This window comes from Eleginops maclovinus, chromosome 6, assembly GCF_036324505.1.
Source record: "Eleginops maclovinus isolate JMC-PN-2008 ecotype Puerto Natales chromosome 6, JC_Emac_rtc_rv5, whole genome shotgun sequence".
NCBI lineage: Eukaryota > Metazoa > Chordata > Actinopteri > Perciformes > Eleginopidae > Eleginops > Eleginops maclovinus.
In genome coordinates, this window is record NC_086354.1 from 9,504,969 (window position 1) to 9,529,503 (window position 24,535).

At 39.3% G+C, this 24,535-nt stretch overlaps 2 protein-coding genes across 3 annotated transcripts in view; both read right to left on the bottom strand.

The window, feature by feature from the left end:
• Positions 1–359, bottom strand: part of xrn1 (5'-3' exoribonuclease 1) — a 32,415-nt gene extending 32,056 nt beyond the window's left edge. For both annotated transcript variants that reach the window (XM_063886084.1, XM_063886083.1), the window contains exon 1: positions 147–359. In XM_063886084.1, coding sequence (XP_063742154.1) covers positions 147–221 — 75 coding nt within the window. In that variant the 5' untranslated portion in view covers positions 222–359. The remainder of the gene's footprint in view (positions 1–146) is intronic.
• Positions 360–1,340: 981 nt separating this feature from the next.
• cop1 (COP1 E3 ubiquitin ligase) lies at positions 1,341–18,492 on the bottom strand. Its single transcript, XM_063886628.1, has 20 exons — positions 17,744–18,492; positions 17,561–17,620; positions 16,886–16,983; positions 16,502–16,566; positions 16,265–16,384; positions 15,392–15,460; positions 15,221–15,280; positions 14,987–15,066; positions 14,250–14,313; positions 13,239–13,353; positions 12,649–12,784; positions 12,299–12,442; positions 11,269–11,377; positions 11,083–11,164; positions 10,876–10,992; positions 4,833–4,950; positions 3,806–3,930; positions 3,138–3,298; positions 2,959–3,003; positions 1,341–2,374 (listed from the first exon to the last, which is right to left on the bottom strand). The coding sequence occupies exons 1-20, from the start codon at positions 18,088–18,090 to the stop codon at positions 2,357–2,359; spliced, it is 2,133 nt and encodes a 710-aa protein (XP_063742698.1). The 5' UTR covers positions 18,091–18,492; the 3' UTR covers positions 1,341–2,356.
• Positions 18,493–24,535: the final 6,043 nt, after the last annotated feature.

Genomic DNA, 24,535 nt, shown 5'->3' on the forward strand with positions numbered 1-24,535 from the left:
TAGGTAAAAACATTGGTGAGCTAACGTAAGTGGAATAAAAGTTCCACGGCCCACTGACGGTATACTTTGGTGATAGCAAACAGCTAGCCAAGCTAACGCTGCGGCTATGAGCAACAGTGGCTTGCGAAGCTAACGATGTTTCCTACCTGATGTTCCTTGACAACTTCACTGAGGCAGGGATATCGCTCTGAAATCCATCGGTAAAATTTCGGTACTCCCATCTTCTCCTTGAAAGTGTGAACCCCGTAGATGAAAACTGTTAAATCTGAAATGAGGTTTAGCTAGGATAACATGAGAACTTGCTTTAAGTGGAGTGCGGTTTTGTTTCCAACGGCCGCTAACTAGCCAGTTGTCCGTAGTGCGTCTGCCAAAGCATTCCGCCGCTACTCTGAAACAGTCGTTCCGTTTATTTGTTTTTCACCCCCCACGGTTGTTTTTATTAAAACCCATTCCCGCCAGAAAATAAACAAATTAAGATATTATCATTTAAACAAATGGTTATACACATTTAGATATTATTGGCCTACAATATTTATTTATCACTACAATAAGCAGTATTTTATTCCTGTACAATATTTTAGATTCCGATTTTAGCTAAGCTTATTCTATTTAGACAGGTATAGTTTACTTCTTAGTTCTTATGCCTTTACCTTCACATTGGTCACTTGCAACATTATTATTCTCACACTAATATTTTTGATATGTGTTCTGTTTAGTCTAGTTATGTATCACTCATATATGTATGTTGCATTGTTAAAGGAGCCTGGGACTTAAGCTACTGTGCATATGACAATACATTTTAAAATTAAACCAAAGCGCCGCCGATTCAATTCCTTTGCTCTGTTGGGTTGCCCTTGAGCAAGGCACCGAACCCCCAACAGTCCCCTGGTGCCTGACAGACTGGCAGCCTCAGGTGGTATCTTTAAAATCGATAAATAAATGAAGTGAGTTTGGTGAAAAAGTGCAAATAAGGCTATTGGACAGGTGATATTTTATGAGCATCACAGAAACATAATCTGGGAATGAGTAGCCTGCTGGTGTCGAGCAGACACACTCAAAGGATGGACAATTGTTTGAGTAATGTAATTTAATTTAGCTAAGTCTCCCTTTTGCTGTGGTACCGGTACTCTTATTCTTTTTGTTTTCATCATTAACCTTCACTTTAGAGCAGGACTTTTCCAAATTAAGAGAGCTCGAACGGAAAGCGACTGGCCATAATAGTTTTTGAGGGAGAATGAAGATGTAATGGATTATTTTTAACCACAACGTCAAAATATCCCATGAGACTCCCATCTCGAGAATGCTTGAAAGCCAAATAAAAATGACCAAACACGACAGTATTGTTTTGAAATAATTTATTCAGTTATACAAATACAAAACACCTCTCACTTAATTATCATAAAATAGGTAGGTATTGGCGGTGTTTACCAAATCCTCTCTGTGTCAATGTTGTCAACATAGATCACCGATCAACAGAAACTGACAGCAGTTTGCATTAAGAATGCAGATGTTTTAACCCTACAGTACCCAAATAGTAATTCCATTGCTACATTAAAAATAGAACAAAATCGGATACTGCGAGGTTCTCATTTTCAACAAGCAACAAACAGCTCACATACGTGGAAAATAATCCAGTTGATGTAGCAATGCAGGTCAATGCCTTAAGTTATGAGATTTACTGTGATCACAAACAGGTTGTGTCAATAGCAACATAAACAATTGGTACTTCTGTACACTACCTCACATTCTGCCCTCCAAAGTCAGAAAAGGAACTGACGATATGCTTGACAGAATGAAATTATATTTATTAAAACTGGTTTATCCCAATATGAAAAACACAAAAACTACACATAAAGGGGAAAAAAAACAGGAGGTTGACAAACAATGAAGGGGGGAGAGGGTGTAAAAGCTTCATGTGTATACATCATTCTTGCATGTCCTCTTGTCTTGTGCTTTGGCCTTTAAAAGGGAAAATGCATCACACTAGTAGCATTTGGCTAGATGTGCCCTTGAGAGCAATAGCTTGATTAAAAAGGTACATGTTTTAAATTGACCTAAAACCATAAGGAGGCATTGTATTTTAGTCGATATAACTTTACTGAAAAGAAACAAAAATGCTTTCTGAAGTCTCTTGTTTTGTTGCGTGTCTCTTGGCTGTAAAATGACAGCACATCTTCTCCTGCTATACCGACGTACCCGTCCAAAGTCTTTCTGCTGTAGCTCATTAAAATAAGACAGGTTCGGTTTATTTCAGCTCTTCTAGGCAGCCTTGGTCTGCCCTGCATCAGACTGATCCTCTGCCCACTGAAGAGAGGCTCATGGGAGTTCTATCGCACACTGAAGACATGGTGGGCCTTCAGACGAGTTCCAGCACCTGGTAGGAGAGAAGACAGACCTGTTATGTCATCCGTAGCTCATTGATACTGGAAAGAAGATGAACACAGTTATTGGTTTGATAGGTTGCAATGAATGTGCCACATGGAAGTCAAACTATGTTATCACATGTTGAAACTTTAATACATTATTTTCCACTGCATATTAGGACTATTATAGGTAAAGAATATATGTATGATAAATAGAGAACCAGTGGATGAGATGTAATATTCAGAGAAACACCAGTACTGCAATGTTAAATGTGTGAGAAAAAAACGACATTATTTAAAGTTTAACATATACTACCAAAAAAATGGTGGAAGAGAAAGACTGGAATACACTAAAAATATTAAGTCCTAATTTGAGAGAAAAAAAAGCCTGATTTTCTGGATGATTTAAGTTACAGAATAGCATGGGAAAAAAAACTGAACTGGAAAAAAACAATAAACATTTTGCAATTGTTTGTCTTCAATTCCTGTCTTAATGTTAATCTTGGATCAGGCATGATGTTTTGACTAAAATCCCCAGAGGATAAATGTGGACTGTAGTTAAAAGCATGATTTCTGTATATTTCAAAACACAAACCTTGATTGTTCCTTGACTGTTTGCAGCAATCAGTACATTTGACTCCTGAAAAAACAAAGCATCATCGTCGAAACATTATTGGACATCATTATCCTGATCTATTCAGGAAGAGCTGACAGCCATCTTTCTTCTAGTACATAATATGTAAAAGGAACAGGGGTGTCATAAGGTGAACTCACTCCATCAGGCAGAGCTCTCCAGCAGACGGCACTGACGAACTCGTTGGTGTCGTCCTCCTTCTTGTCTTTGTCCAGGACACTCTTCACAGTGTCAAACTTGAATGTTAACAGTGTCTTGGAAAGGCCTTTGTAGTACAGGTACAGGGAGTTGTTTTCACTGCCTGTACACACACAAATAAAAAGGTTACATTGTGATCATTTTTGAATTGTTTTTGTTTTGTCACAAAGTGCTAACATGACCAAGAGTGACAAATATTCAAAACTCAGTCAGATTTTGAGTAGTTGATTTCTTGCAGTAAAGCCCCTGCGTGGCTGAGCAAATACCAAGGGAATGCTGCATTACAAATTCATTTATTTTATTCATTTTTGTTGATGCCTATTTTTTATTATTTTTTAAAAGCAAATTTCTATTCATGTCCAAATTTGCAATGTCACTTTTCTTCTTGTATTTCTTGTATTTCTTATTCTATTCAAGCTTGTTTTAATTTGTATTATTTTAGATTTTTAAATGTATTTCAATGTTATTATATAATGTGTTTCTTTTGCAATCTCTCAATGTTGTATGTAAAGCAGTTACCGTTGAAATGTGCCATATAAAAACATGTGCCTTGCTTTGCCTAACAACATGCGCAGTATAGGCTTTTCATATTTTTCAATCCGATGCTTACCACAGGCAACATAGTCCCCGTTGGAGGCCAGGCCTACGAAGTTCTTCTCGTTGATGTGACCCTTGAAGGAGCGCAGGCAGTGAGGTTTGTTGACGTTCCACAGCTTCAGCTGACTGTCTGTCGAACTGTTGATTTAAGGGTGTAAGTACACAATGACTCAGCAAATGTAAGGGACTCTGTAACATGACCTGATAAACTGCTGTGGGAGGGATTACATTATCTATGATCGGACTGAAAATGTGAGCATTTATGTGAAACACAAAGACATCAATAAAAAGAGCCATGAATGTGTGTCAGCATATGTTTTATACATTCTTACATAGAGCAACAGTCCCAAAATCAGATTTCCCTTCAATTTGTCAGCTCATATTTGTAAAGTTTTAGTCTTGGTGTCGAAAGCCCTTGTTAATTTTTAGTTGTATATTTAGTCAATCTTATCCTGTTTTTGTGTGGTCAAGTTTAAGTTGACAAAGTCTAGGCCTTTCTAACTTATATAAATCAAAGTGAACAATTTGTTATAATTTCAGTCAATAGAAACTGGTCTTTTCTTTGTCATCGGTTTATTTAGAATATTTCACTCAATGAAGTCTAGCCAAATATCAACTTGTTCCTTTTTCCTAAGTCATGCTGTTGTCTATAACTAAAGCACTTATAATGCACATCAGCAGAAGAAATGACAGTCTGCTGCAGGACATTATAGACAACAGTAATATCTTATCTCATTTTTTTGTCAATGAATATAAAGACATACGTTTTTATGATCCAAGGTAAATTTGAGTCTAGACTCTTCTCGACAGTTAGGGTTTAATAACGTTGGCAAAGTCTCGTTTTTGTCTCATTTACTCAAACTTTAGAGGCTCAAATTGTTTTGCCAGTTTTCTTAACAAATCCAACACTGATAGGAACAGGTGCAGTAACTTTGCAGAAGAAACAAACATTGGAATGATAAATAAATACTAGCATTTTTATACATACACGCATATGATTTTAGCACAATACTACTACAAAATAGGCTGAAGTCACTTACGCAGAAACAATTTCCTCTCCGTTGACGAACTTAGCGTAGGACACCGCCTTCCTGTGGCCTTTGAACACCATGATTGGCTGCTTAGTGTTGCGTAGATCATAGTAGTGGACACAGTGGTCTGCCAGCAGAAAAACATAAAGGTGTGCATTCAGTCAGTATTCTCTTTTTGTCTATCTTTTACTTCTACTCCACTTCATTTTGGAATTCAAACTTTTTACTGAACTTCATTGATTTGACAGCTTTAGTGACTCTACATATTTAGATTTTAGTGACATAATTATATGTTCATTTATCCAGCAGGAATTTACAAAGGAAGTAAAATCAGATCCACCTTTACCAGCGGTGATAAACACATTAATGCCTAGGTATAATGCAGTGATTTAATACAAGTGATTTAGAAATATGCCACACACCAGAGATGGGGGACTCGAGTCTAGTGACTTGACTCGAGTCAGACTTAAGTCGCCAGATTGAGGACTTGTGACTTGCTTGATCAACAGTGAGAAAAGACTTGACTTGGACTTGCTACTCATGACTTGAGACAAGTCATTGCTGTCTTGGTTAATTGGTGAATAATAATAATAATAAAAAATATTTTCGATTGGATGTTTCCTGTTGCATGTGGGCGAACCTGGCAACCAGTAATCTCTACTAGGTGATGCGCCCGCCATCTACAGTAGAGCGGTCGGGGTTTGGAAGATGGAAGGTGCTACCAGTTCTGCTGCTACTGCAGCCAGTGTTCCCCAAATCATAACATTTCGATTTAAAGACTACTCAACTCAACAAAAAAAACGATTCGCCGTGTGCAAGGTGTGCAGCGCAAAAATATCCGACACATCCAGCACCACGTCAAATTTCATCCGCCATTTCCGACTACACAAAGAAAAGTAAGTAATGTCTCGAGCTAATTTCACATTATTTTTAATCTAACGTTAGCTGGCAGCTAACATCCCATCTCCATCAGTCAAACGTGACAAGAGCTTACTGTTTGCATCACAATAAGTTTTAATCATGTTGACTTAGTTTCACATTGATCCCGCCTATCAAATAACAGACAATTTGACTGAAATACGGCAGCCTATCTGAAATTGCCAGATTGATTCACTTGGCAGATCAGGTCTAGCTAACGCTAGTTGCTAGTCCAAAGTCTACCACATCAATGTAGCTGTTTTTTTTTTGGTTAAATCATATATATAAAGTATAACAGCCAAACAACATGCACAAACCCTATTACTGTAAATGTAGGTATAAGTATATGATATATGAGAGATGTGTGACATAAATGAGAAATGGGCCACTTTCAAGAGTAAATCGTAGTATAGAACATAGAAGTGTCTCCATTTCATTTCCGTATGGTATTTACTAATGGAATATTATGCAATAAAAACATGAGCTAAAAGTAGTTTTTTTGCACTTCTCCCCTCTGTCTAGATTTGAAGAGCACATCACTACTAAGGACACATTTGACACCACTCAGCCAATGGTATCGCAGTTTATTACTTCAAGAACTCCAAGCAATACCTACAGCTTTAATCATCCACAGCAGAGAGCCATCAGCAACTCAATCCTGTCGGATCTGATAATTGACTGCAACCTGCCACTATCCATAATTGAACACCCAAGCTTTCAGCACTTTTTGACTGTAGTGGACAGCAGGTACGCCCCTGTGAGCCGCAGGACAATAACCACGAAGCTGGATGAGGTAGTGGCTGAGCGACGGATGAAGCTAAAATAAGACCTAGAAAATACAGACAGTGTGTCGGTGACTGTAGATATATGGTCCGACAGACAGATGAGGGGGTTCTTTGGGGTAACAGTACACTGGCCGATGACTTCAGCTGATGACTCCTTCTCCTTGAAGTCGGCTTTACTGGCATGCAGCCGTTTCAAAGGATCACATACTGGTGAAAGGATTTTTGAGGAGTTTCAGCAGGTGTGTGAAGATTTCAAGCTGAGAAGGAAGTTGGACCACATTATCTGTGATAATGCGGCCAACATGAAGAAGGCCTTCACCACCTGCTTTCCAGGTCAAGAGGAAGAAGAAGACCTAGACGATGCTGATCTGTGGAATGACCTGTCACCAGAGGATCAAGAGAGGGTTGACCTCTTTATCATGGCGAAGAGTGAATGCAGAATGCAGTGTTTTGCACATACACTGCAACTGGTCGTGAGAGATGGCCTGCAAGAGACCAGAATTGTTGGTGCACCCATTGCGAAAGCCTCCAGGTTGAGCCACATTCTCCATACAAGCTGCTCATTCAAAGAAATGTTTGAGTGTGAGTTTGGTCAGCGTGGAATCCCTGCCTGTATTGCCACTCGCTGGAATTCCACTTTTAGGCAACTAAAAGCAGTGCTCAACTGTGATCAGCTTAAGCTTTCTAGACTTCTTTCTGATTCGGGCCATAAGGACACAGTATTCACAGCAAGAGAGTGGAATCAGATGAAAGAACTGGTGCACATCCTTCAGCCTTTTGCGGAAGCCACAGACCTCACGCAGGGGGGAAAAAAAGTGACCATAAGCGCTGTGGTACCTTGTATCCTTTCTCTTAACCACCACCTGGAAAATGAAAAGGGGAATATGTGCTTCATGGGGGGTTTGATCTGTAGCCTACAAACATCACTCCAAAGACGGTTCAGGGGGGTCTTTGTGAATGTCCAGATGGTACAAGAATCATGTGACATGCAGTCAGTGCCCTTTTCTGACCCTCTATACCTAAAGGCTGCTCTACTGGACCCTTTATTTGGCACCATGTGGTTGACCCATGACGTTTTGGTCCCTGAAAACAACAAGGAGTCTGTGTCAATGATGATTAAAGGTATGTAACATTTTTATAGCACATCAAATGTAAAGTTTACCCATGTTATAACTAGGATTTTGGAGGGTGGTGTCGATTCACTTCATACAGATTGTCATTACATGGTTGTTACTAATACTAAGTATTCAATAGTGTCTTTCCTGTTTTTGCCTTTACTCATCAGATTTGATTCTCCAAGAGGCTTCTAAGACCACCCCAACCCCATGTGAGCAGGAGGACCAAACCACAACAGAGGAGCCAGACCATCAATCCGGACTGTTTTCAGCGTACCGCAAGAGGCAGAAAAAGGATTCAGGTTCAAGCCCCCATATTCAGCTGAACCACTACTTGGATATTTGCGATGGACAAAATGCCCTTCAGTTTTGGGCCATGAACAGGCACACCCTCCCCTCTTTGTTCAAGGTGGCGGTAAGAGTCTTGGCAATCCCTGCATCAAGTGCACCTTTGAGCGTGTCTTCAGTCATGGTGGGATTATAATGCGACCCCATCGTTCACGGCTGAGTGACAGAGTTCTGTCAAATTTGATTTTCTGCAAATGCAATACATTGTAAATGGCTTTTCACCATTGTTAAGAAAAAGCTAGCAGTGTTCCACTTGTGATTTCTGATACATGCAAACACACTCCACTATCACACATGCGCAGTTGCGCACACAGGGGACTCTCTCCTCCAAACACCCTCTCACACACACCCACCCTCTCACAGACTCTCACACACACACACACACACACACTCTCTCTCTCTCTCACACACACACACACACACACACACACACACCCCCCCCTCTCTCTCTCTCTCTCTCTCTCTCTCCCCCTCACACACACACACACAGACACACACATACTCACAACATACAGTATGAGAGAGTGAGGCCTTTTTGAAGGAGTAGTGGACATAGAAGTTGTATTTGTTCAAGTTCATTCCTTCTTGCACTTATTTGTCCTCTGTCTTTTGCAACACATTAAAAAAAGGACTGTCTTTTGCAACATATTGAAAAAATGGTTGTAAATAAAAGGAAGTGGTTTGCTGCTGTTCCCAAGATAAACTGCTGTGTTGAGTACTGGTGTGTCTGGTAATTATTGTTTGGTGCACCAGGCCCTGTAGTCGTTCCTAGTCATTCGGATCCTGCTGGTCCTAGTGAGTATTTATAATTATTCTTTAGCCTTATATCCCCTTCCTCTATTTGTTAGCCCTTTTGTGCAAAGGAGGGCTACATAAAACTTAGGCTGCAGTCTCTTAAAGTTTTAAGACGGTTGTGTTCCAGCTTATTATATTTCTATGACTTGACTTGTGACTTGCTTGACCTAAGCTATGACTTGACTTGACTCTCACAAAAATGACTTGGGACTTGCTTGAGACTTGCATACGTGTGACTTACTCCCATCTCTGCCACACACACACACACACACACACACAGTGCTATTAGTACTTTTCTTTTGGTGCTTGAAGAATACCGAGTACTTCAATTGTAGCTGTACAACAACAACAACAGTGGGAAAATGTGATTTTCTACTGTGGGATTAAACGTAAGTCCTCTTCTTCAATAGGATTTTGAAGGCAGCACTTTACTTTAATCTCTGGCTACACGTCATTCATATCCCGTAACAACCAAGGCAGGCAGCCAATGTGAGATGAAGTTGTAAAAGACTGACAGTTTGTGTTTCATACAAGCTCTGTTCAAAACATTTAAATACTACGCCTACGGGCTTTACTCCAGGTTCAGGTTTAGGTTCTTTATTTGTACCTGTAGGTAGATTTAATTTGCAGATAAAAAGACAAGGGATCCATCCTGACACACTCTTAAAACAAACACAGACAACACACACATCTCTAATAAAAGTACACCCTGTTCCGTCAAATCTCAAAATATTTAAAAAAGAAGAGCACTATTACAAACATGGGCACCACAAAATTCATAAATAAATAAATAGGGATCTGTGTGATGCTCCTAGGATTTGTTGATTTGTGCAATAGCTGCTGGGATAAAGCTGTTTTTATACCGTTGGTTCTACTCTTTGGGACAACTAACCTCCGGCTCGTGGGAAGAAGTTTAAATTCTGAGTGCAGACGGTGGGAGTAATCATCTAATATGGAAATGGTTAACCGCTGTAAATGCCTGAGGTGCAGGGTCTCCAGGTTTAGCTTTGGCTCACCAATCAGTCTGCTGAACCACTTCATAATTTGACAGAGAGTTTCTGCTCTTTAAAGTCAGGTTACCAAACCACAACAATAATGAAAAAGACAGAATTGACACGATAAAACATGATCATCATGGTTTTGTCAATGCTAAAATAGGACAGTTTCCAGACTCCAGGCGCTAAACCAACTCCTTCAAGGTCAAGGAGGGGCTTGGGGGACTGGGACCTTCTAGACATAAGGAATGGAGTAAATAAGCCAGGGCAATCCACCGCTGGATAATATGCAGTTTCTTAGCAACTTGAAAAGGTTGTTTTAAAACGAAAGAATAGTTCAAATTCGTATTACTCCCTTGGGAGAAACAGCAGATGAAGTTTTGGACTGGACCACCTGTGTGTGTGAAACCACAAATGAAATATAATGGTGCACAGGGACGGACTGCTGGCTGTGTGAGGTGTGTGTGCCCTGTCAGAGTGCAATGATAATAATAAATCACAACAGTGTATGGGAATGTTGTTGCCTGGGATTTTGAGTATGGGTAATTCTCATCTTTTTGTTCCCCCCTTTGGACTTTTAAAGTATGAAATAAACAGATAAACCGCACTCATTGGACCAGATACTGTGACATGCTTATAAACTATGCTGTGGACTTTTAAGGGGAATACTTACGAAAACATCTGTGTGATGTATATGTGAGACAAAGATTAATCACAAGAAGAAGAAGAAGAAGAAGAAGAAGAAGAAGAAGAAGAAGAAGAACAACAACAACAAGAAGAAGAACAAGAAGAAGAACAAGAAGAACAAGAAGAACAAGAACAAGAAGAACAAGAAGAACAAGAAGAACAACAAGAACAACAAGAAGAACGAGAAGAACGAGAAGAACGAGAAGAACGAGAAGAACGAGAAGAACGAGAAGAACAAGAAGAACAAGAAGAACAAGAAACAAATTCTGAGTAATAAGACGAACAAGATCGAGAAAAACAACAAGAACAAAAAAGAAGAAAAGGAACAAAAAGAAAAACTAAAACTAAAACAAGAAGAAGGGTAAATTCTGTTCAAATCCAGTTCTGTAGAAATCTATCCTGATCTCACCTGCACAGCCGAATGCCAGATGATACCTGGAGGTCGGACTGAATTTCACACAGCAGACGTTAGCCTTGGCCTCGATGCTGGCCACAGAGTTGTCAAGATTGGTCGACCATAACTTCACTGAAAGACAGCAGCAAACAAAAAAAATTCACCATGATCTGGAAGATGATTTATGTCTGGACGACTTTCAGAAAAAGCCTTTAATGTTACCTTTAGCATCATCAGAGCCGGAAGCTAACAGCTTGGGGTCCATCAGATTAAAGTCGACACTCCAACACCTTTTTTCATGCTCCTGGAAAAAGAAGTGCAGAAGAAACCTTATAAATGTGACATGACAGATTGGAAACAGACCCCTTATCAAAAACAGAGGAATGCTTTATGATAATTGTATCATACCTGGTAGACTTTGGACCGCTGGCCTGTGAACCCGTCCCACAGGATCACAGTTCCCTCATAGTCACTGCTGGCCAGAAGGTTCTTGTGATAGCTGCTCCAGCTGATACAGCTGTAAGGAAACAAGGTCAGGATTACTTTCACTTTCAGATGTAAGCTCGCAACTTAGTGCTCCATTTAATATGCCTTTAGACTTGGGCCTTGGTTTTTCGAACAACGATGGTTTGGACATTTTAAGCTGGCTTGCATAATGTATTTATCAGTCAGTCAATGATGTAAAGCTACATTAAATGTATCATCCCTTAAAATAAAAATATGACATATTCACACTGACAAAAACAGACATTTTGAATCAGAATCAAGTTAATTGCCAGGTGCGTTTACACATAGAAGGAATTTGATTTGGTGTGGTGCGAACATAAACAATTTAACAAAATAAGTTGCAATAGGTCAAAAATATAAAGCTAATAAAAATAAGAATTTTAAAAAGAACTATTAAAGCATTAATATAGGGATATTAAAGACAAATATTTACACCAAATTCATGTATACAACTAACTTTAAAAGGTAAAAAAACTAAAAAGAAACAATGACAATATGGCAATATATGGCAGCTACAGTGAATTGTATTTGAATTGTTTTTTAAGTGTTTGTTTACATTTACCAAACAAATGATCAAATCAGTAGACCAGTATTCATAGTATTCTGCTAAAATTTAAAAATATATATATTTCTGTCAAAAAGGAAGTCTAATACCTTTGAAGAGACCATAGATAATGGTTTCAGTGGTTCTGTTGGAATAATTGAACATATTCTTTATACCAAAACTGATGTGATTTAAAAATATATATTTAACGGAAATATGGGGACTTTCTTTTTCCTTCTTAGGGTTATTTTTTTGAAATACAACTCATTGACATTGTTTCAGCCGAATAGAAACATACATTATATATTTGCAATATGCTGTTTACAACCAGTATATCTAAAACTGTCCATTGTAGGACATGAGAGTGTTGACTTTTATTTCCCCTACCTGATTTTGGAATTGCAGGTCATTTCATTAACAGGGTAGTGGATGTCCACGGCATCCTGGATCACAGTGCCGTACTCAAACACCTTGATCTTCTTAGTCACGCCGGCGATGGCGAAGTAGTCACAGTCACGGTCAAACTCAATACTGAAACACAGGATCACGGGTAATAGAGAGTTAGTGGGTTGATCAATATCAACCAAAGCAAAATGTGTTACGACAGATTAAAGAAACAGCGTAAAACTACTCAATTCTATATAAAACTAATATTACCACAAGCTGGGCCTTTAGAATTCAAGGCCACTAAGTGCATAGGACTTGTATTCGAGTTCAATTTATGTATTTTTTTGTACCTGGAGACAATACTGGAGCCGTTGTACAGGTCACTGGCGTAGGAGAGGGTGGCGAGCGGCCGCACAGAGTTGTAGCGGGTGAACTTTGACAGGCACTCCATGAAATCATCCAGCTGGTTCAGGTTCCTGCCTTCATCTGAACACAACGGACACACATGATTAAAATACTGTTCAATAAGAGCATTGGCTACATGCACTATATACTGTGTGCCATAGAAAAAAGAAGATAAATCCGATATTTAAGAGGAGATGTATGTCACGTGTGTAATACACTGAGCAAAAACAAAGTTCTTCTTTGTAATGTGTGAGTGCATTTCACTATGTTTAGTTTTTCAATACAAACTCTCACTCTGACAGCCAGCAGGCAGGTTTGTGGCAAATGTGGTCTTCAATTTAGGAAAAAGCTACTGAAGCAATAACACTGGCGTCATTGTTTAAGAACTGAGGCTTCATTTGGGTTCTTCCTTCATGCAAATATAGTCCCAGTTTGTGCAGAATCAACAAATTAGATACATTTCTAGCGATATTGCAACACTAATTGCCTTTACACTGTGAGAGAAAGATGCCCCCATCGACTGACGGAAATGTACCTGTGATGCGTGACATTTTGTTGGAGAAGTAGCACTGTTCCAGATCCTCAAAATGAGCAGTAAGCCTCTTCCTCCGTGACGCCAGGGTGCTGTTGTACCAGGTCTGTCTTTTGCCCTGGAAAAACATATTCCAAATGTTTAAGAGTATAGTTGAATCAAAGTCATTCTCACATTTATCTTTAGAAACTCATTCCAATTTGACTGAAAATGTACAGATGAGCGTATGTCAGCATTTTCCCCAGCTAAGTGTGGTAATACGTTAGCCAGTTAAAAGGAAGCCAGAGGAGATTTCTCTTCAAAGAATTAAAATATCGTGTCTTATATATTGTAGTTATGGCTGATAGAGGCAGGATCAGTAAGGAAAAAAAAAAAAAAAAAGAATTGACAAAAGAAACAGAAAAGGCTAAAAAGGGACAAAGGGCCCAAGCTCAAACAACTAGCAACCTCGTTCAGTCATTCAACAGATGGAGAGGACTGTGGGATTCAAAAGAATATTTATGATGTGACTTTGTAATCTTAAGACGTGGTTTTACATTAATATATACATTTACGTTAGTGGCTAGAACAAAGCTAGCTCAGGTCTTGGCTTAAATGTAGCTTACAATAGCTATGTTTGTCAAGAAAAACAACCACGCAAAGCTTAATATAAACGTAAACCAGGCAACATAGTATTTGGAATATAGAAGAGCGTGCAAGAGTTGTGTTTCTCTTACATTTGCTTCCAAAACAAACAAACAAACAAACCCATTGGACATGTATCAAATCATTGCTTAAGCGGCGGTGGTGCTCATGGGAAATGGAGTTTTCATTCCGGTAAAAACAGAAGCATTTTTGTCAAGGGGCCGTCAAAATCAACACGGAATAAAAATGAACCTGGTAGTCGCCTAAACAGATCGCAAGTGAGTCTAAATCCAACAAAATAATGATAATAACAGGCATAAATATCAAACAAGGGTTTCTAATGGATTTAAAAGTCACTATCCAAACAGCATGTGGGTTTCTCTCGCTTACCTGGGTTGTTCCACCAAATCCCGGAGGCTGGCTGTAGTCTGGGGGCTCAATAATACTGCTGCAGCTACTCGAGAAACAAACAAAAACATAAACAGACGTATAAGGCTCTGAAGTGTTATACGGGAATGCGTATCACCTTGACTAATACATGCATGTAGTTTCATTCAACAGTAGGAAGATATAAATGTGTATAGTATCTGTAGAGTACACAATTTAAGATATACTGTACATACTGCGTGTGTCAGTTAGAATACACTATAAAGAGACAACCAAAAAATAAAAATTGAATATTAACCAAGTGCTAAAAAATGTAAAACTGAGTCCAAACCCACAGCTTAAAAATAAATATAAAATAAACACAAGACACTAAGCAACTGATAAAAACTAGAAAATGGAAAATACTCAAATTCTAAAATATAAATAAACATAGGATACTACCTAACTGCTAAAAATAAATGAATAAATATTAACATTAGATTCTAACCAGTTGCTTGAAAGTATAAAACATGGACATTAACCAAATACTAAAAAATAATAAATAAATACTTGCCACTGGTCAAAACAATAAAGACATAGTAGTTATTATAGAGCGACAGACTTCGTCATAAGGAACCATGTGCTCTGACATTGGGTTTCTATGGTACTGAACAAAGCAGCTGAACGTGTTTGTTTGTTTGTGATGGCGAATCATTTCTTTTACTGATAGAATTTGTAAGAAAAACCAAAGCCGGCTGTACCTGGGTGCTGGTGATGGAGCCTCCACATTAGGCACTGTGCACTCCGCCTCCATCATAGGACAGTACAGGCCGCTCATTTCCTGGGAGAAGGACACAAAAAAACAGGTTTTTCTTTTTCAGCCGGTGATGCCCAGTGGCCCCCGCTTTTGTCATTTCCTAATATGATTTCATAACCATGTGTGCACCTCCTCGACCTTTCCATTTATGAATGACAGTTATAGATTCTCTGTTTACCTCCACACGTTTAATGTCCTCCTCGAGAAAGTTGAGCTCTTTCTGCAGTTGCTCAAGTTGCTGTCGACAGAGCCAGAAACACAGATAAATACATCTGCATGTGGAAAGCTTTCAGGATCATTTCTGGACAAACAGCAGTATACTATTATATGTATATTAAAACTAAAGTACCTCTCTCTTGTTTCTCCTGGCTTCTTTGAGGAACTCCATAAGGATCTGTCTCTGAGCGGCTTGGGATTCCTAGTGAAGAGACGGACAGCATGCATGATATCACATAATAAAAAAAGTGAGAGTAAGAGTAAAGCTGCAGAAAATACAGTTTATAAAAATGTTTGGTTGCCAGACCTTTGAGCACTACAGTTGGTCCCCTGACATGTTCATTGTTTTTACTTGTATAATGTTGATTTCAACTCCAACGTTTAGCTGACTAATCAATTACTTGATTGAAAAAAAATGATAGTCGAAACTGTTATCCACGTTTGTTCATTTTAATGCAAAAATGCTGTGGTCAGTCTCTCAGATATGGATATCACCTGCTCTTCTCATTCTTCCTGGTGGCTAGCTGTGCTAATAGTATGCAGCCCCACCTCTCGTATGAAATACTGTCACTTTTAGCTACAAAAACCAAGATGGTAACTAAAAAAATCCCGAACTAAAGGCTTTAAAATGGTAATCCACAAAACAATAGTCTTATATACAGTCTCTGGTTTGGTTAACCTCGAAGGCAGGAAAGAGAGAACTGACATCAATGTTTTTTAAGACTTTCACTTGCAGACACCCTGGATTCATTGTGCTTCATTCATTGACAAAATCATGTACTCCCTTCATCGTGGTCAGACTTAGCTATCATGCACTGTTAACTATTATTACTCAGTGTGGACATTGCATTTGGCAAGTCACTTTGTATCCTACTCCCTTGAAGTTATGAATCCTACTGTAGACTATGCTTATCAAAGCAGCCAAAAACAGAAGCAGAAAGCAACAAAAAGTGGGCACCAAAGAAAAATGAACAACATTTCTGATCCCTGTTTAACCTTTACTCACCGCCTCCAGCTGCTTCTTTTTCTGGACTAGGAGCTCCAGCATCAGGTTGACGTTTGCCAGGTCCAGGTTCTCCTGGTCAGGACTCAACACGTCCTGGAACACCTGCCACCTAGACCCATTCTGTGGGGCAGAGACACCGATCAGTTACAGACTTTTCTAAAAAAAACGTTTTAAAAAATAGTGAGTGAACGGGAGTTTAAGGGGATTCACAATGCGGTGTGCGTGTTTTGTACTTACGGGATGATCTAGTTTTAGTCTCTTCTCTTCCGACCTCTGTTTCTGTTTAAGAATCAGTTCATTTACTGGAAGATGTGGACATGTGGTGGAGTAGGTGGAGGGGATGGGGTAAAGGAAAAAGTTAAAATGCTAGGTACTCAATAAAAACACAGCTGTGTATATATGAATTTTGCTTTTAAATGTATTGTCACAAACACTCAACGGCAAACAAAACAATAACGACGTTTTTTTATTTTTTATTCTATAATGCATATGCTAAATGTGACGCTCTTTAACAGCTCTTGCATTACTGAATGTTTTACGGATCAGTGAATGCAGAGAAGACCCAAGCAACACCTAGTTCAGATACAAACAAACATCCACTTTCTGACTCAAAATACCTACCAAGAAAGTTTGGGTAAAGCTGATCAACGTTATCGACAATATAATTACACTTGGGACATCTATTGCTGTCCTCCAGACTCTGGCGGATACACTTGAAACTGCAGAAGGGAGAAATAACAAAATTATACAGTCTGTGGTATACCTGAAACTATATACAATAGTAGGAGTTATTAGTTATACACATTTAAGCTATACAAGTATTAAAATGCCAGTATAAAACTATGCCAAACCAACAATTTTGGCTTCTCTATTCTCATGTTGCTATGTCCATGTTTTTTTTGTAAATGCTTCCTATTGTTACACTATAATCTTTAAATACCTGATTGATTGTCTACTGCTTATTCATGTTTTGTCAGATTCTTGTTAAAAAATATTAGATCAAATAACGTTAGTGTATTATCCCAATGATGCAAAGACTGCTCTTGGTTTGTTGGAAACTATAAACCTTACTTTTTATGATGTGGGCAGTTTTTTAGGAGTTGAGTAAACTGGACAGATGACGAAGAATATAGTTGTTTTTTTTATTGTCAAAAAACACATTTGTTATTTGTCACCACTTGTTTTCTACATGTTGCTGTGCTGGGCGTTTGAACAGCTCAACGGGTGTGTCATTATTCTAGAACAAACTGGGACACCTGTATCCCACACTGTCTCATTCTACACCTGAACACTTACCAAAAACTGTGGCCACACTTTGTCATGTGTGCCTCTTCTATCATCTCGAAGCAAATAGGGCTGGAAAAAAATAGATAAAAAGTTAAGTGCAAGTCAGAGTTGAACTTATTAAACACTGACAGTGACATTCAACTGCATACAGACAATCAACACTTCCTGAAAAGAGTGGTAAACAAAACTAACCAGACAAAATCGTTGCTTTTATCTTCGTATGAATTCAAGAGGCCGTTGTAAAGGGGTGCTTGGTGGTGGGATTTCTTTCGGCTGCCTGAAGACGCAGAGGGTCTGCTCAGGGGAGCAAAGCTGGGCCGAGACGACGGTACGGTTGCCAAATTTGGCCCCGACAAGGCGCCCTCGCTGGCTCCTGGCAGGGTCCGGGAGGGCACAACATTTGCAGAATTGTTCCCATTACTTGTGATGGCGTTGCTCCCACCGCTACCGTTTGAGTTCCCCGTGCTACTGCTGCTACTCGTGCTGGGCACTGAGCTCGCCCCACCGGGGCTTTGCTGTGGCCGGTTGCTTGACATCATGAGAGGCCGACTAGAAACTCCCCCAAATTCGCTGCGTTGCTTTTCAAAGCATCCGGACAGTTCTGCTATTTGGATACCTTAGCAGGTTGGCTAGCTAGCTGGCTTGCTTATGTGCTAGCATCCTGGGAGAAAGCAACAGTGGCCAAACATCCAGCGTATTTTAAACTTGTCCGTCGGTGTGTGCCTCACTTTTCACACTGACGCCCTATTATAAACTCACTGAAATATAAAGGACAGAAGACATAGGCATTGAAACGGCGAATAAAACGACTACAACTGCGTTGCTCAGGAGATTAGTCGGCTAGCTAGTGCTAGCTACGGAGAGGAATCTCTTGAGTTTCCTCGATTATTTCCCCAGGTACCCGGTGTGTTCCCGGCTTTCAACTACCTCCCTCTGGCGACACGGAGTTGAACTGCGATAATGGAAATCCAAATAGCCTGCTGTATGAACGCCGCTGCAGTCAATGTGGGTATTTACAATGTGATTCTCAGTCACTCTTATATGGTTGTGGTGCTTTTGTACTGGCTTCTATGATATATTTGTTTTTACTTATTGATGCAACCGACCTGAATAATGAAATATTCTTCAGTGATGGACACTCTTGGTCATTCATTAACATCTGCATCCAATTCAGAGATGAGCAGATTATAGCCTACGCTAATATTGAGTAGGCCTACTCAAAAAAACATTAAGAAAGTATTATCTATAAAATAATTTAAAGTAGGGAAGCATTGACATAGACTAACAAATAGGTTTTGGATTGAAAACAAGTTTAGCTCCATGTACAGTTTCTTTGTTTTTGACTTTGCACATGCTAAATAACTTATTCTCATTAAACTGTAATACTCAGTTGAAACCCAAAATAAAAATAAAAAGGCATACAGAAACTAGAGCTGTACTTCTGTGTTTTTTTGATGAATTAGAAAAAAAACAATTAATTATTTTGCATGTTCATAAAAGGCCAATATATCAGCAAACTGAGAAGATCTACAGAAAGCACCAGCATGTTAAACTCAAGCTTTACTTGTCTGTAGCTTTATTAGAAATAAGGCCATACTTCAGAGTGATCATTTTGCAGTTACATCAAAAACAAGCAGGTAGGTCACTTCCATAAAGTGCAGCCAGCAACTGAGCCAAGAAAAACAGTGTCATGTCATCCAAGCATCCACCTGCAGCTCCGCAAATAAAACCTAAGGAGCCCTAACTTATTCACACTCACAGTTTATCCAGCCTGCTACTTGCTTTTCCAATTTTACCTCCACGTGGACAAATAAGGGGTCCTCCATGTAGGCACGCACAACATGGATTTTCCCATGTTTTTGTTTGCAGAAGGAGTTTACATGTATCATTATGAAGCTCAGTTAGGATGTGTATACGTTTTTTTAGCAAGGGGAAAATAACTGGATATATTGAAGAGTAGATTAATTTCCCTAAAAAGGGCCACCATGTACAGTAGTATAATTTTCTCTGTCTTGGTCAATCAAAACGTAGTATAAAAAGTTGATGTACTTGTATCAGGATTTTTTGTTAAATTGGATTAAATAAATTAAAAAACATTATGAACAGAGTCATATACTTAAAAAAAAAAGCTACGGCTGCAATTTGGGAAATTTGTTTTTTGTGTAGTATGTACATTTACTCAACTTGGGTATACAATTGTGAGGTACTTGCGCTTTACTTTAGATACAAAATATAAGTAACAAATTAAATTCTCAAATATTTGTATAAGTTTAAACAATACTTTATTGATCCATTGGTGGAAGCACAATCAACAAAACAATGCATTCATATTTATAGTCCAATATAATAAATATGCATAAGCTGTCATGACTCTGCACAAAGCCTCTTTTTTACTGAAGTACTTCTTGTACTTAAAATATATTTTGATGCTAATACTGTAGAACTTTTAATTAAGTATGATTTGAATGCAGGACTTAAATAGCCTAAAAGAAGAACTTTGTCCACCGTACTTTGTTTCCATATGAAGGATACCTATCCAACTTTTTAATAACCATCACACAGTGCAAATTGATAGGTGAGATTTCAAATGAAGGAAAAATTTAAAAAATATAATAAGTGTGCCTATAAAGTAAGACAGAAATATCATAGCTTATGATTTGAGCACCTTAATTACTCCATGCAACAACTGACTATGAATAAGAACCTTTGAGCCAAACACCTGCAGTACTGTATGTACATCGTGTTGCATTTGTCCCCCTCAAGCCCTCTCCCTCCCCCTTTCTATTTTATACCACTGGTGGTGAAAAGCTTGTCGTTTTTCTTCCCCCCTTTTCTTCTTTCTTCCCCTCCTCATTTGTCCTGCACATCAGCCTGGATTTTCTCTCATTGGGTCCCCCTCTTTTGCATGAGGTACCAGGTTGTGTGTGTGTGTGTGGGTGTGCGTGCTTGGGGAATGTGTGTGTGTGTGTGGCGGTGGTGTTGGATGGTCAGCAATGTGGGTGCGTTGGGAGGTTAGTGAGTGGCAGAGACGAAAAAGAGAAAGAGTGAGTGACACCGAGAAAATAATGAGGGTGTGTGGAAGAACGTGTGTGTGTGTGTGTGTGTGTGTGTGTGTGTGTGTGTGTGTGTGTGTGTGTTTGTGTGTGTGAAACAGAGAGGGGAAGACAGAGAGCGGGCCTCAGGTTCGGTGGGGTCAAGACCGACAAGCTCAGATGAAGGATAATCTGTGAAGGTCTCTTACAGCGGGGGGTGAGGCCCCGGTGGAGCACGCTCATTCAGACTCTCTTTCAGACACACATACCACGCACACGCACACACACACACACACACACACACACACACACACACACACACACACACACACACACACACACACACACACACACACACACACACACACACACACACACACACACACACACACAATGCACATCGCTCGCTTCCTCTCTTTCTCTTCTCCTTCATCCTCCTTTTCCCTCCCTTTTTTGCTGCTTTCTCTAAAACCCACCCCTCGTTTTCTCTTGTTTCGTTTTTTTTTTTCTTCCAACACAGTTGCAGCTGGATTTCAAAGGGCACTTGGCCAGCAGAAAAACCTGAATGTTTAGCAGGCAGATCCCTCTCAGTCAGGCAGGCTAGGATTGTGGAATTCCGGCCTCCCACTCTTTAGGAACCGTTTTTGCCCCTTCGGGGGCCCCTGCCATAACTGCCAGCGGCCTCCTCCTCCATCTCCATCTCCATTCTCGAGCCAGGCCTCTGTTTGCAAATTGAGCCTGACAAAAATAGTGGGGTCTGGGGGAGAAGAAGGGGCAGCATTTAAAAGGTGTGGAACAACAACAGCTGCCTATAGTGGTCACTTTCTTTCTTAATTATCTCTTAAATAAAGAGTGAGTGCATCGTGATGAAATACGTGAATGATATTTGACAAAAACTCGCAAAAGGACACTTAAAACATCTTAAAGTGGCATAAGTCTACAAACGGCCGATTGCATATTAAAGCTATACATTTTAAAGCACTTTCAAGATGAGTATGGATTTTGTATGCAGTGTCTGGAAACCTCACAGTAAGTAAGTACACCTGTCTTTTGAGTTGCGAGGGCCTGCACACATTGCCAAAAGCTATTTTTTTACCTATTTGCATGTTATTGTTCATGAGTCAAAATATTAATCCAAATGATCAGTTACACTTTTTGACTTAAAGAGAGAAAAAGTCAGACAATGACGGGATTCTGCAACTGTTTCAGTAAAATGCATGTTTTTTTACCACGTGAAAAAATGGGTAACATTGTAGAAAATGTGCTACTGAAGTTACATTTCCAGCTGTATGAAAATAGAATATTTTGTTATGTTAAATGTTTGTTTTGTTGTATCTTTGTTGTATCGTACAATAAAGTATAATCGTATCTTATTCTATCCATCCCTCTATAGTCATCCTGACATCTCCCCCTGTTTTTACCCTCCCCTCAGCCGATGCTTCCTCACCCTGTTTTTTCAGTCCACTTGAGCAGAACAGTACGGCATAAACAGGTAGCATATTTTGATGGTAAAAAAGCTTGCAAAAAAACCTTTTCATGTGTGAGACAGATGTTTTGCCTGTCCGTGTTGTACCACTGAAGGGTGCCGGAGCATGAGTGAGTGTGAGGGTTAGATCAAGAGAAGAGGGGCAGGAGAAAAAGAGAAACAGGGGTGGAAGAGGGGGAGAGGGAAGAGGGGTTACTCAAATCTCACCTCCTTTACTTTGTGGGAATGTGTGTGTGTGTGTGTGTGTGTGTGTGTGTGTGTGTGTGTGTGTGTGTGTGTGTGTGTGTGTGTGTGTGTGTGTGTGTGTGTGTGTGTGTGTGTGTGTGTGTGTGTGTGTGTGTGTGTGAGTGAGTGAGTGTATGTTGTGTATGGGAGTGTCATCCACATCCAACTTCATTCATCTGTTGCCAGGTTGACAGTAGAGCCTCCCATTAAGAAAGACATGGCACAGTGGTGGAAAGTAACTGAGTACATTTAGTCGAACACTGTTCTATGATGTTTCTTTTAGGGCAATAATTATTTACCAAATGTTTTACTTAGCTGCTTTTATTTCACAGCTATTTACTTTATACATTAATATTTTACACGTAAAACCAATAATGAACTATGAAAAGGTATTATACCAAAACAGATACACAGATACATTAAAGAACCACTGAAAAAATGCTACAAAATAAACACATTATGTGGTTGACCTTTACTTTTGTTGTGTAAATAACTTACAATGTAATGTTTATGCTTAACAATATTTTACCAATTTGAGAAGTATTCAAAGTGGGATAAAAGTGGGTATACCGCAATTTAAAAATATTCCATTACAAGTAAAAGTCCTGTAATGTAAATGACAATTAAGTAAAGGTAATCACTAACCAGAAATGCATCATATTGTTATGTGGTTTTCTATAGTAGTAGCTGGAGCTTAATTGAGCTACATTTTATTCAGTTTACTTGAATCGATAGCAATGCATATTTACAAGCTACTGTACATCGTATGTTATGCATGCAAACTCTGCATGAGGAAAGAAACAAAAGCTGTCATATGAATGACTTCAATTAAAAATACAATATTCCGACATGTAATTCCTCAAGTAAAGTACAATAACGTAAACGTTGTAGGCTTCTTGAGTACTTTGTTACAACTTGCCACTGCAATTGCTGTTAATATCATTTTAAATGAAAGTTACTTGAAGAATCTGTTGACACATCTGTTGTACTGCTACTGTTACTGAAGTAAGGAAACATTCGCTGGAGGTGGATGGATGGATGGATGGATGGATGGATGGATGGATGGATGGATGGATGGATGGATGGATGGATGGATGGATGGATGGATGAGATCAGGACAAGAATAATATACATAAAGTTTATAACCTCCTTCCTGTGTTGCCCTTTGCACCAAGGGGGATGTTCAGCATATGACTGGGCAGGGGAATGAGGAGAGGAGAGGATTTCCCTTGTAAAACATAAGCGTGAACACCCCCCCCCCCCCCCCCTCCACCCCTTCCCTTCCTCCACCACCTCCACGCACTTCCCCTACCGGTGATGTCAGGGCGGGCAGGGGCTCCCTGATAATAATAAAAAAAAAAACCTTTAGACTCGAGAGAATGAGAGAGAGAGAGAGAAGAGAGAGAGAGAGAGAGAGAGGGAAAGAGAGAGAGATGGAGGAGTGAATGGAGGAGGATATTACTACTACTGCACGGACCGATGCAGAGGAGCAGCAAGTCACTCTGTGAAGCGCACACAGACGCACAACAAAAACCAGGAGGAGCTGACGCGCAGACACCGAGCTATGATTTAATGGATTAATATTAGTGTCCCCTCTCTCAGAAATTATAGGAAAAAGCTTCTGCTCAACAAGTATGGTAGCTAGTTAAGGACTGGCACTTTGCACTGACTTTGGAGTGACTGTCTTTTTTTTTTCATTATTCCGATTCACCTTGCAGCCATATTTTGGAACAGGACGCACTGAATGATGCCGCTGTGGTCAGGTAAAAAATAGGCTTTGTGCAGAGTCAGTGTCGAGTGAAATAATCAGATTATACTTGATTTATTCCTGAAATTGAAATTTGCCCTCTTAGGTAATAAAAAAAAATCTGTTTCCGTTTATTTCAGATTTGAAATGAGACTGGTGACGTTTAAAAACTGTTATTTGGCTTACTGATACGCTGATAGAAGAAGTTTTATAAATTAGTATTTGTTTTTCTACAAGTAAACAGAAACCTAAGTGACGTAAGTGAAGTAAGGATATATTTTGCGGTATAATGTAAAGAAGGCTTCGCTGTAAAGGTCCGCGCAACGTGCAGAACTGTGCTGCAGCTGCGTGAAGAAATGATCTGGATGAACTCAGAATCAGAAAAAAATAATCACATCTGTTAAACGTCTACTTTATTCAAAATCAATACAAAACATATACCAAGAACCCTCAATATCCAATAAGTTTAAGAATGTGACAACCCTTTTAAATTG